The sequence below is a fragment of the Ahaetulla prasina genome, chromosome 4 (assembly GCF_028640845.1).
Source record: "Ahaetulla prasina isolate Xishuangbanna chromosome 4, ASM2864084v1, whole genome shotgun sequence".
In the NCBI taxonomy this organism is placed as follows: domain Eukaryota; kingdom Metazoa; phylum Chordata; class Lepidosauria; order Squamata; family Colubridae; genus Ahaetulla; species Ahaetulla prasina.
Genome location: NC_080542.1, coordinates 73,769,962 through 73,786,747, shown reverse-complemented (window position 1 = coordinate 73,786,747; position 16,786 = coordinate 73,769,962). Strand labels below are relative to the sequence as shown.

The 16,786-nt window shown below is 37.9% G+C and overlaps 1 protein-coding gene across 13 annotated transcripts in view; it reads left to right on the top strand.

Annotated features, from left to right (window-relative positions):
* The window catches only part of BBS9 (Bardet-Biedl syndrome 9), a 531,293-nt gene that overhangs the window by 270,277 nt on the left and 244,230 nt on the right, over positions 1-16,786 (top strand). For 10 of the 13 annotated variants that reach the window (XR_009155158.1, XR_009155160.1, XR_009155159.1 and 7 more), the window contains one exon: positions 10,984-11,206. The exons of the other annotated variants lie outside the window; for them this stretch is intronic. Coding sequence is in view for 5 of the 10 variants with exons in the window: in XM_058183856.1 (XP_058039839.1) it covers positions 10,984-11,206 (223 nt within the window). In the remaining 5 variants the exon portion in view is untranslated. The remainder of the gene's footprint in view (positions 1-10,983; positions 11,207-16,786) is intronic. 13 annotated transcript variants of the gene reach the window in all.

The following is a 16,786-nucleotide window of genomic DNA, read 5'->3' as shown; positions in this document are numbered from 1 at the left end:
CCTCCTCCCGTTTCAAAGGTCTCACAGAAGCACATTCTCAACCAGTGGTCATCAACTCCCTAGCCTGGTGGACGAATCCAGCAATATCCAAGGGCAGCAGGTTCCAAGAACCCCAGTGGCTGACCCTCACCAACGCAAGCTTGTCCAACTGGGGAGCTCATCTCGGTCCTCATTTGGCTCAGGGCCAGTGGTCTCAACAAGACCTGAGACAGAACATCAACTGGCTAGAGCTTCAAGCCATTCACCTGGCTCTTCTGCACTTCCATGATTTGGTCTAGGACTAGGACATGCTGATTCTGATGGACAATGTTTCAGGCAAGGCTCACGTGAACAGGCAAGGGGGCACTCATTCTCGAACCCACATGGAGGATTCCTTGCAATTAGGCCTGTAGGCGGAGGCTCACTTAGCTTCTCTGTGGACTGCCCATATCTCAGGGACAGCCAACTTTTGGGCCGATTACCTCAGCATATCTCAAGTGGATCAAGTGGAATGGAGTCTTCATCCCATTCTTTTTGAGGAAGTCACAGTTTGCTTCGGCCTTCCTGCAGCATATCTATTTGCATCTCAGACTAAATATCAGGTCGACCATTTTTTCACCAGGTTTCCAACCCCGGGGGCGGAAGCAGTGGATGCCCTTCAGAGTCCCTGGCCTCTGAATCTTCTCCTCTATGCCTTCCCTCCCCTGCCCCTCATTTCCAGGGTTATCTGGAAGCTGTTGGAAGAAAGAGCAGAGATCTCATACTCATTGCTCCCCACTGGCCCACAAGGGCCTCGTTTACGGATCTGGTGTCTCTTTCAGTGGCCCCTCACTAGCAGATTGACGATTCCAGAATATCTTTCCTTTGGGGGATGCTAGTTCATCCGGAACCGCAGCTTTTTCAGCTAACCATCTGGAGACTCAGCGGTGCATTTTAACTAAAGCTAATCTTTCTCCTAACAGGGACGCGGTAGCTCAGGGGCTAGGACGTTGAGCTTGTCAATCGAAAGGTCGGCAGCTCAGCGGATCAAATCCCTAGCACTGCCGTGTAACGGGGTGAGCTCCCGTTACTTGTCCCAGCTTCTGCCAACCTAGCAGTTTCAAAAGCACGTAACAATGCAAGTAGAAAAAATAGGGACCACCTTTGGTGGGAAGGTAACAGCGTTCCGTGCGCCTTTGGCGTTGAGTCATGCCAGCCAGATGACCATGGAGACGTCTTCAGACAGCGCTGGCTCTTCGGCTTTGAAACAGAGATGAGCATCGCCCCCTAGAGTCGGCAACAACTAGCATGTATGTGTGAGGGGAACTTTACCTTTACCTTTTAATCTTTCTCCTAGGGTTATCAAGACCATTCAGGCCCCTCATCGTCCTTCTACCAATCATATTTATGATGCCACTTGGAGATTGTTCTCCTCCTAGTGCAGGCACCACAAACTCACTCCCACTTCTGTTTCAGTTTCACAGATTTTGGACTTTTTGCAGGATGGGCTAGATTCCGGCTTAGCCCCCAACACTCTCAGGTGTCAGATGGCTGCCATTTCATCGGTTTTAACTTGCGGCTCTGCTACATCAATCGCTCAGGAGCCTATGATCCAAAACTTTTTAAAGGGGCCACAAATCTTCATCCTCCAGTGGTGCACCAGTTCCCGACTTGGGATCTCAAAAAAGTTTTGACCGCTCTGATCAATGCTCTCTTTGAGCCACTGATGGAGGTATCCCTTCGATTTCTCTCTCTTAAGGTCTCCTTCCTCGTGGCCATTACCTCAGATCGTTGCATCTCAGAAATGGCCTCTCTGTCCATTTGTAAGAATCTCTGCATCTTCCACCATGACAGAGTGGTTCTTCGTATGGACCCCACTTTCATCCCAAAAGTGAATTCCTTTTTTCATAGGTCACAGGAGCTGGTGCTGCCCAACTTTTGTCCCTCTCCGTCCCATTGTCTCAAGCAAGTTTGACACACGCTGGAAGTCCGGAGAGCCCTCAAGATTTACATTTCATGTACATCCTTGTTTCATCGGACTGAAGCTTTTTTTGTTGCTTTTCATTCAGGTTCCATGGGCTCCAAGATGTCTGCATCATCATTGGGATGGTGGATCAGGGCTGCCATCTTCACAGCTTATGAGGCCCATGCTTTGCCTGCGTCTTATAACATCACAGCTCACTCTACAAGGAGTGCTGCATGGGCAACTCAAGCTTCCTTAGAGGAGGTTTGCAAGGCTGCCACCTGGTCCTCCCTGACTCCCTTCATTCGCCATTATCATCTGGATTCCTATGCTTTAGCTGATATTGCCTTCGGCAGACGAGTGTTGTAGGGAGTTCATCTGGATCAGAATTAGACAGCCTCACTGTTCCCTCCCGATAGGACAACACGCTTTGTCCCATGCCTGATTGCCATTCCCCCCAAGCAGGAGAATGGGTGTTGTTTTTACCTGATACACCCTTTCCCTAAATAGGAAGGAACGGCAGTCAGCCCCACCTTGGATGGTTGGCCGGGGGCGTCGGGGAAGGTGGCCACTAATTTTTTCTCATTCCAAATACAACACATTAGTATTTTTAAATAAAGATTTGTAAATTGTGCTTATATTCTCATGAAAACCTTGTGGTTCTGCACTGGAAAATATTGCTGATATCTTTTTTAGACAGTCCTTTAAGGTTTCATTTTTATTATGAATAAAGTTCCAAATATAATGATCCTGAAGTGGTATCTGTCAGAAGTTATGCTTTGGTTGTAGAACAAAAGCCTATTTACACAGGCTTCATTTATTTATACAAAAAACCCAACACCATGAATGCATTTGGGGGGTGGAGTGCTTAGAATTTATATATTGGTTTGTATTGTACTTTTAACTGTTTAACCCACCCAGAAAGTTTTTAGTGAGTTTCATGGAATTTACTTCCCAAGAAGTGAGTATAGAAATACAATTCTATTGAATAAAATGAATGGGATAATATACTGTTAATTTTTTTCAATAATATGGTTTATCTCTCAATATACATATTTTAAGATGCATATAAACTGTATTGTCAACAACTTTATATGTCTAGTTAAGTAATTTCTGATTATGAAAGCTAATGGCAAAATAAGCCAATCAGCCAATATCTGAGATATTCTTGTATTCTTTGATTCCCATTTATGTAATATACTTGAAGAGCAAGTTTATACAAGAGTATCAGAAATGGAAAGTACAGTACTATGTCTATGGATTTGTGCATATCTTCCCTCCAATCTCTGAAAAAAAGCATTTATGTTTTTGATAAATAAAGAATTAATGTAGCTTTCCCCCATTTGGAAGTATTTGTTCTAAATGTTTTACTTCTAGTTAAGTAGTGAAATGTATACTTCTAATCAAATAGTGAAATGAGTAAACCTAATGCTTTCCCACCTTTTTAAATGATAAATATTAAAAATACATTCTCTCTTATACAGCTGTTTAGGAGTGATGATAGATCAAATCCTTTCTATGGCCCAAGTAACAGCAATTCTATTTCTCCCTTTCTGAATTATCTCCTGTAATATTCATAGATTGGCAGCTATATTCAGAGGAAAAAGAAAATGCTGAAATCCAAAAAATAAACCTCCTAAACTCTTGAAACTCATGTAGTTTCACTATTATAGAACTAGCTTATCAGGGAAGGCATGGCCAGCATCACGACGAAATGGACGCGAACCCCGGGAGCTCTGGGGCAAGCGCCAAAAATCCCCTCGTAATGGGGGACCATAGGTGCCCTGCAGGGGCAGGGAAGAAAGAGGGAGCCGCTGGAGCGAACAGGGAAGTTGCAAATTCCCTGCAACTCTGGCTTTTTTCCCTTGACCCAGTGAGGTGGACCGCAGCCATAACCAGCTGCACAAAGAAGGGCAGGAGGATAAAGCAGAAACACTGAACAAGATAAGGAAGCTGGGTGAGTTAACACCAGCTCACAAAGAGGCACTTTGAGAGACATTGGCAACAAGTTTTTAAGTAAGAATTTTGAAACAGCGGCTAAATTAAATGAGATGTGAAACTGGAAGGAAACAATTAAGTGATACCTAAAACCTGACAAATTTGGCTTGGAATGGAAGTCTAGAGCCCTAAATAAACAGAGAAAATAAAACTTTTAATTAAATTAAACCTGAAGAATTTTGAAAGTTTTATTGACTAATTATAAGGGAAAACAGGAGAAAGGAACTAAAGAAGGATTTAAAACTGGACTGTAATTGAACATCTCCAATTTCCTCTATTTTCTATATATTTGGAGCAAGCAAAGGATTAAAATTAAACTATTTACTTCAAATGGGACAAATTGGATAAAAAGGGAAACAAATTGAAACAAAAGAGGTGCGGCTCTGTGTTATAGAAACAAAATGGATACTTTGTTAATTGTGAATTGTAACTGTAGACTAAAGAGTGACATCTAAAGGCAGAAGAGGAAATACAAGATTGAAAAACCTCTGTGACTATGGAAGAGTTTCAAGGGAGGATTTTATCAACCAGATGCCTGACCTTCAAGATTCACAACATTCAAGAATAAAGCAGAGGACAACTGGCAACAAGAAAAATAGATAAACAACATCTAAGCAAAAAACAAAAGAAATAACTACCGAACTGAAATATTAATAATGATTCAAGAAAAGATAATGAGCTGCTTGCAGCAATGATAAGGAATAATAATAAAAAATTGTGTTATAATATAAAGCTAAAGTTTGTATAAAGATTATTGGAGAATTATAAGAAAGGAAAAAGGAAAGGAGTGTAAAGAAATTTAATGAGCTAAGAAAATATGAATTTTTTAAGCATATGTAGTTAAGCTGAAGTGACTTGAGATAAAACTTCTAATAGAATATATGAATATAAGCATGAAAGCATTTGAGGTACGAGAAATATTTGCTCCTTTTTATCTTCTCTTTTATTAAGAATAGACAATGTTGAAATTGACAGAATAAGAAAAGATTGGTAATTAAGTTACAGATATGAATAGAATTTATTTGAATATGAGAACACAATGATTTATAGCAAAAATCTTTAAAGATTAAGGATGAAGTAATAAGTGATGGAAAACTTTTATCAAATTGTAAAGTGAGAACTAAACGTAGAAGAGAGCTTTTCAGAGTTTATCTTGTTTTATATGTTACCTTTTCTTTTTTTGGTATGGAATAAATAAGCGATGGGAGACCTTTTTGAAATTAAAAAGTGAGAATTAAAGTAGAATAGAATAGAATAGAATTTTTATTGGCCAACTGTGATTAGACACACAAGGAATTTGTCTTGGTGCATATGCTCTCAGTGTACATAAAAGAAAAGATACGTTCATCAAGGTACAACTTTTACAACACAATTGATGGTCAATATATCAATATAAATCATAAGGATTGCCAGCAACAAAGTTACAGTCATACAGTCATAAGTGGAAAGAGATTGGTGATGGGAACTATGAGAAGATTAATAGTAGTGCAGATTTAGTAAATAGTTTGACAGTGTTGAGGGAATTATTTGTTTAGCAGAGTGATGGTGTTTGGGAAGAAACTGTTCTTGTGTCTAGTTGTTCTGGTGTGCAGTGCTCTATAACGTCGTTTTGAGGGTAGGAGTTGAAACAGTTTATGCCCTGGATGTGAGGGATCTGTAAATATTTTCACGGCCCTCTTCTTGATTCTTGCAGTATACAGGTCCTCAAAGGAAGGCAGGTTGGTAGCAATTATTTTTTCTGCAGTTCTAATTATCCTCTGAAGTCTGTGTCTTTCTTGTTGGGTTGCAGACCCGAACCAGACAGTTATAGAGGTGCAAATGACAGACTCAATAATTCCTCTGTAGAACTGAATCAGCAGCTCCTTGGGCAATTTGAGCTTACTGAGTTGATGCAGAAAGAACATTCTTTGTTGTCCTTTTTTGATGATGTTTTTGATGTTAGCTGTCCATTTTTGATCTTGCGATATGATAGAACCTAGAAATGTAAAGGTTTCTACTGTTGATACTGTGTTGTCTAGTATTGTGAGAGGTGGAAGAATGGAAGGGTTTCTCCTAAAGTCTACCACCATTTCTATGGTTTTGAGTGTGTTCAGTTCCAGATTGTTTTGGTTGCACCACAAGGCTAGTCATTCGACCTCTTGTCTATATGCGGATTCGTCATTGTCTCGAATGAGACCAATCACTGTTGTGTCATCTGCGAACTTCAGTAGCTTAACAGATGGATCGTTGGAGATGCAGTCATTGGTATACAGAGAGAAGAGAAGTGCGGAGAGCACGCAGCCTTGGGGGCCCGCTGTGTTAATTGTACAGGTATTTGATGTGATCTTGCTTAGCTTCACCTGCTGCTTTCTGTTTGTTAGGAAGCTTGTGATCCACTTACAAGTCTGTTCCGGTACCTGTAGCTGGTTTAGCTTAGTTAGAAGAATGTCTGGAATGATGGTATTGAATGCTGAACTAAAGTCTACAAAGAGGACCCTTGCATAGGTCTTTGGAGACTCAAGATGTTGTAGGATGTAGTGCACAGCCATATTAACAGCATCATCTGTTGATCTATTTGCTTGGTATGCAAATTGCAAGGGGTCTAACAGAAGATCCGTGATGGTTTTCAAGTAGGAAAGCACTAGCCTTTCAAAGGTTTTCATGACTACAGATGTTAAAGCAACTGGTCTGTAGTCATTCAGTCCCTTGATGGTGGGCTTCTTCGGCACTGGGATGATGGTAGAGCATTTGAAGCAAGAAGGAACATAGCACATCTCTAGTGATTTATTGAAAATATGGGTGAAGATGGGGGCCAATTGGTCAGCACAGACTTTTAAGCAAGAAGGAGTTATCTTGTCTGGGCCTAGAGCTTTTCCTGGCTTTTGTCTGTGAAATAGGTCCTGCACTATTTAAGTAGTACTTAACTATTTAAGTAGTACTTAACTACTTAAGTACTAAGTAGGAAAGACTTATAGATACTACCTTGTTTCTTTTAGTTTTTATTATTACTTTGTTCTTGATTAAATTAGGGATAATTATTTTTTTGGCTTTGTGAAATGTAAGAATTAAAAAAGAAATTTATGGTGGGGAATTTATGTTTTTTTTAATGTAGAAGGAAGGGATAAAATGACAAGAATGTCGGGACTAGACTAGATTTAAGTGTTAATTTCAGGATAAGGGGCGAAAACAGATTTATAATAGAAATGTGCAAATAATAAAGTTTTAAGAGGGAAAGGGAAATACATTGGATAAATTATATTTTGATAGGGTGAAATTTGAATTGGGTTTAATTATGTACCTGACCAATATCTTGTTCAAAAATCATTTGTATGTGGTTTGTTAAGAAAAATTTAAAAAAAAAGAAAAAAAAAGAACTAGCTTATCTATTGGTAATTGATTTTGTACATATAAACTACAGACATAAATCAGAAAAAAGTTTTTGACTAATATAGTTTCACAAATGAAGAAAAAGATATAGATTTTGTCTAACCTATATTGCATTTTGTCCATATTTTCTTAAGTTGTTCTCTCAATATCAAAATATCTTAATAAATGACAGTAAATTATAATACATTTATATCAGGGGTGAAATGCTCCCAGTTTGGACCAGATCGCCCAATCCGATAGCGATGGTGGCGGGTGGTTCGGAGAACTGTTAGCAAAAATCCCTGGCCCCTCCGCCCCAGCTGAGCCGTGCGATCATCAGAGTTTTTTTTTTTTAATTTTTAAAAGGATTTTTTCTTCTGCCAAAAAATGCTTTTAAAAGTTAAAAAAAAGCCTCTGATGATCACGCGGCTCAGTTGGGATCATCAGAACTCTTTAAAAGCTTTTTTTCCTCTGGCAATCCCAGCTGAGTTGCCTGATCATCAGAACCTTTAAAAGCATGTTTTTTACAAGATCTTCGGCCAAAGAAGTTGCAGAGAAAATGTTTTTAAAAGGTTCTGATGATCCCAGCTGAGTTGCCTGATCACCAGAACCCTTTAAAAGCATGTTTTCTACAAGCTCTTTGGCCGAAGAGGTTGTAGAAAAAATGCTTTTAAAAGTTAAAAAAAAAAAGTTGGCCACACCCACCAGTCACTTTACCCCTCCACCAAACCACGCCCACAGAACCAGTAGTAACAAATTTTACATTTCACCCCTGATTTATATGTTTACCTATATGCATATAGGTGATTACTTTTCTTCTAAAATATTTGTGACAAATTCTTTTATAAGCTTTATAGACCAATTGATTGGGTATAAAGCTTCTAAACTAGACAACACATTTTCATGACAAAATTAGCACCAGGTTTTAAAAAAAACTGTTTCAATTTTCCTCATGTACATTACTTTTTAGCCTTTAAAGCTTTAAAGTCTTATAACAGTGAGATATCTGCTTATTTATTTAAGTGACTAATATTTGTAGTAGTCTCTATATATTAGCCATTGTTGACTATGATTTGAGTTTGGCTGTCAAAATACAATTTTTGGTACAAATCTCAGTAATAACTGGAACCTATAAATAAGTTGGGTTAAAATCCAAAATATAAACTTGTGAGGTGTGAAATTATGTTAATATTTTTCTCTTAACAGTTGGAAGATTTTCTCTCAAAATTTCCCTCCCAAAAGGGAGTTCAACTACAGTACAATATCACAGGAAGGAAAACAATATAAGAGACTCATAAAAAGGTCACTAAATCAAATGCTTCTTAACAGCAATTGCAATGGAATAGAATTTAATTATCTATATTTATCAATTGACTGATTTTCTAATAAAATAATACATAATCTCCTTTGCAGCCCAATCACTTGTTAAGCAGGGAGGGGGATATTAGATTGGTTTGCCTGCTAACATAAAAAGTACAACACATAAATGATTATAGCATCATCCGAAGCATGAACATAAATATTCTAAAAAGGACTATTACTCTAATTTCTTTCTTTCTTTTATTTATTTATTTATTTATTTTGTCACATAGTATATATAAGCATGACATAACTATACAATATAAAAGCATATATATAAGCATAAGTATGTAATATCTATATTAATTGGATATAACGAAAGGAAGCAATAGGACAGGAACGGTAGGCATGCTTGTGCTCTTACGCACGCCCCTTACAGACCTCTTAGAAATGGGATGAGGTCAATAGTAGACAGTTTTTGGTTGAAGCTTTGGGGATTTTGGGAAGAGACCACCTAGTCAGGTAGTTCATTCCAAGCATTAACAACTCTGTTACTGAAGTCATATTTTCTGCAATCAAGATTGGAGTGGTTTAACATTAAGCTTAAATCTATTGTGTGCTCGTGTATTGTTGCAATTGAAGCTGAAATAATCTTCGACAGGAAGGACATTGTAATAGATGATTTTATGGGTTAAACTCAGGTCATGTCGAAGGCGGCGTAGTTCTAAATTTTCTACATCCAGGATTTCAAGTCTGGTGGCATAAGGTATTTTGTTGTATTCAGAGGAGTGGAGAACTCTTCTTGTAAAATATTTCTGAATACGTTCAATTGTATTGATGTCAGAAATGTGGTATGGGTTCCAGACAGTCAAGCTGTATTCAAGAATCGGTCTAGCAAATGTTTTATATGCTCTGATTAGTAGTGTAGTGTTTTTGGAGAAGAAGCTACGCAAGATTAGGTTTACAACTCTTAAAGCCTTTTTTCAATGTAGTTGCAGTGGGTTTTGGCACTTAGATCATTTGATATGAAAACTCCAAGGTCTTTAACAGGGTGGGGGTTATCTGTAAGGTAATGTCCATCAAGCTTGTACTTAGTGTTTGGGTTCTTTTTTCCAATATGTAGTACTGAGCATTTGCTGGTTGATATTTGGAGTTGCCAAGTTTTAGACCATTCAGATACAAAGTCAAGGTCTTTTCGAAGGGTAGTTGTATTGTTGGTGGTGTTAAATAGTTTGACATAGTCAGCAAAGAGAACACAATTACTTGTAATATGGTCACAGAGATCATTAATGTATAATATGAAGAATGTTGGTCCAAGAACGCTGCCTTGGGGAATGCCACTTTTGACAGGAACAGGATTTGATAGAGCATTGCCAATTTTGACCACTTCTTGTCTATTAGACAGAAAAGCAGATATCCATTTGTGAAGGGGCCCTGAAATGCCGTAGGATTTTAGTTTTAGGAGAAGTTTATCATGTACTTAATTGTCATTCCTTCCAATATTTTTGAAAGTTAAATGTTCAACTTTTTCGGAGTAGTAAAGATAGATTTTTGTATAAGAACATAAAATAATTTTTTTAATATATTTGGTTTAGAGAATAGTCTACAGAATAAATTTCTGTTTTAAAGATTGAAGGACTTAAATTTCTTCTATAGGCTGAAATAAAGCACTCTGAGCTCTATAAGGAGCTTTGGGGGACCAGGAATTATCAAGGATTGAAATGAAAGGCCATATTATATTGCAGCAGTGGCTTCAACATTTTTTCCACCAAGAAAATAAATCTACTAAGCTATTTATGAAAATTAGTTTTAGCCAGTACTTGACTTGGTAAATTGTCTCACAGAGATTAAACACAAACTTCAAATAATGTAGTGTGAAGAAACATGAATCAGAGTTCATATATTTTTAGATTATATTGCTTTTAGGATGCTTAGATCCATATATTGTAGGAGGAGTTATGCCCCAAATTTGAGGAAACAAAGAACTTGTGCTCTAAAATATTTTGACGGTTCAAAATTTCATTTTGAAGACAGGAGAAAAAATTAGCCAGATAAAATATATCTTAATGTTTGCTAATGTAATAGAGTTATATATTAATGTGTGAATCAAATGTACTCTTATTTATGTCAAATAATTCCTACAAAAAGAATGGTAAAATCAGTTTACCAAGAAAAACAGCAAAACCAATATTATTAAAATCAATTGAATTGAATTGAATACTTTATTCAGCCAAGTGTGATTAGACACAAGGAATTTTAAATGTGTTATAGTTAATCAAATTTGAATATTTAAGGGTTCTGTGTATGTATTTCTTTATTCCTTTTTTTCTAATTTTAATTTTGTTCTTTTATCCAACAAATAAACCAAATTCATTATGTAAATCACATCTAATTTATAAATATTTTTCATTCTTTTACAGGGTTGGGAAGAAAGTGTGGATGCTTCTATCTCTCATTTGTTAAAAACATGTCTGTCCAAGAGTTCTAAAGACCATGCTTTCACACTTTTTAATCAATTATGTATCCCCAAGGATACTAATAGATTGAAGAAACACATAACTTTACTCTTCGATAGACTGGCAAAAGGTGGTCGTATGTCTCTAAACACAGACCTAGACTGTTACCAACCTATGCTTTTGTCAGGTAAGTTGTTTGATATACATTTATGTGCACCCAGTTTAGAAAAAAAGGAATGTAGCTTTGGTGAGGTTGTTTAAATTTCCTGCTAAAATGGTTAAAGTAAAAAAAAAAAAAAAAATTTTGTCTCTCCTTTAGAAATTCCAAAATAATCACTGAATAAATATGCTAATGGAATTTTGATGCCAAATATTTTTTAGAATGGTATATATTTCTGTAACATTTAACGTGATCAATTATTTTTTCTTTCTAACCAATAAATGTGGATTTGAACTACCATTGTCTAAATGTGATCAATGACTTCCGTATTTCAGAAATAAGAATAGACTAATTACAGAGATTAATATACCCCAGATGATCATTTCAATCTGCCTTTAAGTAACCAGTAAGTTCAGTTGAAAGTCACACAGATATATAATTCTACTTTAACTACTTAGTAAAGAAATTCATTTAAACTGCTTTTGCCTGAATGGTGCAAATATGGGGACATCTATGAGATTCTTCTTTCCTATGCTGCAACATTAATTTTTATATTTAATGTGTGGATATATTTAATAAGTCAAAGGGAAAGAGGTGATTCAGATCTTTATGTATACCCTTGGTAGAGTTGCACAAAAGCAAGATGTCCAGATTATCTCTTCTGAAGATAAATTGTCAAGTTCTGGTTTGTTGATCCCATAACAATGTTTTGATATTATGGTTCTAAACAGTTTATTATTCTGTCACAAATACTAATTGTGTTTTACAGGTTTTGTTTTAATTTATCTCATTTTTCTTTATCAAAACACATATAAAAATAGTCCTGTGAAAACAATTGTGCCAAGCCAATTAAAATGTTGAATCAGTATTACATTTAGTACTGTTCAGTATATATATGATCATATTGAAACAAAATGTTAAAATTTCTAAATTAAAGAAATTAAAGTCTAAATTAAAAGAGACTTCCAGTTTGTTATCATGGCAATACAGTTGAGGGGAAGCTGGGCTTGGCTTTCTACAATTGATGTCAGTCTATCAGAAGTCCCCAAGGGGGTCAAGGGGGTTGCCCCATAGAGGTGACGATAGAGGTGGAAATCCTGTAGATCACGTTCGATCCAGGGAAGCCGCCAAATTGTTAGGAGAAAGGGTTAGCTGCACTTGTGCAACTTGCTTGAAGCTATTGACAACTGGGGACAGAAAAGCTCTGAAAGAAATATTATTAACATCGTTCTCAGAAGCTGGATAAGACTACTTTTTCTCTATCCCTTTGAAGAATACTTCATGGAATGGATAAAATCCCAAATGAAAAAAAAGCCTTCAGACATGATTGGAGGAAGGGGGAAATACACCTCCCCCTTCACCAGAGGAAAAGAAGCGGCAGTTGAATGAGGGGCACGAAAGGGAAATTAAAATAGAAAACCAGAGTGAACTTATAAGAAAAAAAAACTCTATATGGCAAACATTGAGAACTTTTATTAAAATTTTATTAAAGCTTTGGAGGGCAAAGATGATTCAAAATAACTAATCAAAGAACACTAAATTCTATTTATGTTACAGACTCCTGAATTGAGGGATAGTGACACCTTGTGGTAGAGGAGAAAATTGTTGAAACGTCTTAAATGTAAACAGAAGATGTCTCTGCCTAGAACATAAAAAACTGCTGGTGACCTTGAAGCAGGGGTGAAATGCTCCCAGTTTGGACTGGAACAGCTGATCCAGTAGCGATGGCGGCGGGTAGTTCGGAGAACCAGTAGCAAAAGTTCCTGCCTCCCCACCCATGCCCAACTGAGCCGCGCGATTGTCAGATTCTTTTTTTACTTTTAAAAGCATTTTTTACAAACTCTTCTGCCAAATAGGTTATAAAAAAATGCTTTTAAAAGTAAAAAATAGGCTCTAACAATCTCAGCTGAGCTGCCTGATCGTCAGAGGCTTTTTTTTACTTATAAAAGCATTTTTTCTACAACCTCTTCGGCCAAATAGGTTGTAAAAAAATGCTTTTAAAACTAAAAAAATAAAGATTGCACGTCACAGCTGATCATCCCCCCGTACACGCTGTTCTACTTACCCCATGCCTCCTTTTGGCGTGCACTATGTGCGCACACACTTTGCATTGGTGCATGGTGGGCATGCACAGCCAGCAAACCGATAGTAAACTGGTTCAGATTTTACCACTGCCTTGAAGCAAGAGTCTATCAGCTGAATAAGACACAGCTGGCAAAGAAAGAGAACAAGGCAATGCACTGTTTATTATTTGGTGGGATTTAACGTTTTGGTTAGTTAAAGCCAACAGTCTATTATGGATTAAAAACATCGATTAACTTGGATTTATTGATTGGACAAGACAAGCTGATTATATAAATCTCAGAGTTTGGATTAGAAATATTGGTTGAACTGCAACTTTGACTGAGAGAGCTGGATTAAAAACCTTATTTTGCTTTAGTGGACTCAAATATTGGATTATTGGAAATTATTAAACTATAAAGACTATAGATAAAGGAAAGAATATAAATTGTATAGTTACAAGTTGTAAGATTTAAGATGTAATTTAAACTGCTTTTTGATAAGTTGATAAGTTGGCTATATTAGACAACACTAATATATTATTAGTTATTAGCTGAAGAACTGAACATTTGCTGGGGGGAAATAAAAATGATTGCCTTAAATCTCACTAAAATTGGTAAAAAGACTTCCTCCTCAGCACCTTCCTTTGGGGCTCCTAGTCCTGTACACCAGAGATGGATAGATTCAACGCTCCAGCAAGAAAAATCTAATAACTTTCAAAAAGAAATGCAGACAATGCTACAGATGATTCAGGAAGCAATTGATTCACAAAAAGAAGATATAAGAGATAAAAAATAATCCACACATGATGGAAGAAAAAATAGACAAGATAAACAAACAGGTCCTTAACATATATTCCCAGGTAGAAAATTTTCAACGAAGGGTTACAAAAAACAATCAAAGAATTCAGAAAATGGAAGATAAAACAGAAGAAATGGGGAAAAAAGATGGAAGAAATAAAAGAAGAGAACCAATGATTGGCACAGGCAGACAAAAATCTGGAAGATACAGTAGCAACATTAGAAATGGAGAACGATTCACATATAATAAGATTTCAGAATATACCTGAAGATAAAGAGGATGATTTGATGGAAATAATTACGAATCTGCTGGCGGATGCTTTGCAAATTGTAATAATGGAGGAGATTAACCAAATTTACAAGCTAAACTCAAGTTATGTGTGAATGCAAGAAGACATAAAGTGCCCAGAGAGGTCCATGTGAGATTTGTCAAGAGAACAATAAGGAATGAAATATTGAAGAGAATGAGGGAAGAACCACTACAATATAGAAAAAATGAAATCACAGTTTAGAAACAGATCCCCTGGAAGATAAGAGATATAAGAAGACAATTTCAATTTTTGACAACAAAGCTGAATGAAAAAGGAATAAATTTTAGATGACTGGTTCCAGAGGGGACCCTAATTAACTGGAACTCTAGAAGATATAGACTGGATTCTACCTTTAAGGCAGTGGAATTCTATGAGAGACATGCAAGCATTTTTGAAGGGAAAACACAAGGTGCACAAGAAGATAAGGAACCCAAAAGAAAACAGGAAGAAAAACCAACATTAGATACAGTGATACAAAATGAAGAAGACAACGAGAAAGAAAACACTGACCAAGATTAGAATAAATTAGATTAAAATAACAGAGTTAGAAGGGACCTTGTAGGTCATCTAGTCCATCCCCCCACCCAAGCAGACCCTACATCATTTTTGACAGATGGCAGTCCAATCTCTTCTTAAAAGCTTCCAGTGATGAAGCTCCCACAACTTCTGAAGGCAACTAACTATCAGAAATTTTTTCCTAATTTCTAGGTTAAATCTCTCCTTGCTCAGTTTCTATCCATTATTCTTTTTCTGGCCTTCAGGTGCCTTGGAAAATAGCTTGACCCCTTCCTCTCTGTGGCAGCCCCCCAAATATTGGAACACCGCTATCGTGTCTCCCCTGGTCCTTCTTTTCACTAGACTAGCAATGCCCAGTTCCTGTAAGAAACTGTAAGAAGAAGAGGGACTAGCGAGAGAACAAAGACAGGGAACAATCACTAGGAAACCAAACTCCAAATATAATTAAGCAAGATGGAGAAAAGAAATGGGATTCTTTCAATGAATATAAATGGATTAAATCCCCCTGCTAAATGAAGAAAAATATTTACACAATTACGAAAAGTGGACACAGAAATAATTTGTTTGCAAGAAACATACCTACAGAAACATCATTAAATTTTTAGAATGCACTAAAATTGGGAAATTATATTTTACATCAGCACAGCAAAACAAAAGAGGAGCAGCCTTATATATTAAAGAATCATTGGATTCTAAACAGATATACTCAGATGAGGAAGGAAGAATTTTGATGGTGGAAATAATTAATCAAAAAAGATTTTGATAATAGCAATATATGCACCCAACAATAAGCAAAAATTTTCTTACCAAGCATTACACAAGAAACAATTGGAAATGGAATATCAAAATATTGCCTTCTTGGAGATTTTAATGCAATTATGGATGAAACACTAGACTATAAAAGCACTAAATTAGGGAAGAAAGGAAGAAAGACTACCTAAGACCAGCGGTGAAATTTAAAATTTTTCCCTACCAGTTCTGTGGGCGTGGCTTAGTGGGTTTAGCTGGGTGTGGGGGTCATGTGACTGGGTGGACATGGCCAACTCAACCTCACTCACGTTGAGGGGCACCTCGCCTGGCCCCTCCACTCTCAGCCACTCCTTGTCCCAAATGGCAGGAAAATTGGGAAGGGACTTTTCCTGCTTACCATCCTTCCCTTAGCATGTGCTGAGCTTCAGGAATGGATGACAGGTAGGAAAATTCCCCTCCCCACTTTCTTGCCATTCGTGAAAAAAGCTCCATTCTGAAACTTTAGCCTCCCAAAAAGAGGGAAAAAGTAAAGCAGCCGGCTGCAGAGCTGCTGGCTTCGGGGAAGCGGCCCAACAACTGAAGCGCTGCACCTAGAAAGAGAAGGGCAAGAGGGGCCAGTGGGCTGCAGAGGTGAAGGTGAGCTCTGGGGCGGCAGCAGTGCTCTGGGAGAGAGGGTGGATGTCCCGGGGCTGCACATGCAGTACTGCCACCACTGCTCTTCTCAGTCCCAGTGCAGCAGCTGTGTCTCCCCCAACGGCCGCCCACCCACTTGCTGGCTGGGCCAGAATTGACATGTCTCCCATCAAAAGCTGGATGTGGGACTGGACCTCGGAAGGCAAGCAGGCATGAGGGAATGCCAGGAAGGCTGCATGGAAGGCAGGCAAGCATGGCAGGGCCATGGGGAAGGGAGTAGACTGCTAGTCCCCTTCAATGCAGCCAGGCGGCCCAGACATGCTTGCTTGCCTGCCTGCCTTCCATGCGGCCTTCCTGGCGGTCCCCTTGGCCAGCTTGTGAAGGCAGGCAAGCGCCCGGGTGAGTGGGCGGGTGGGGGTGCATGTGGACTCCTGGTTGGCCCTGCCCCCACCCGCCCACTCACCCGGGCGGGTGGGGGCAGGGCCAGCCAGGAGTTCACATGTACTTGGACCTTCTGTGCATGCACAAAACCTTCT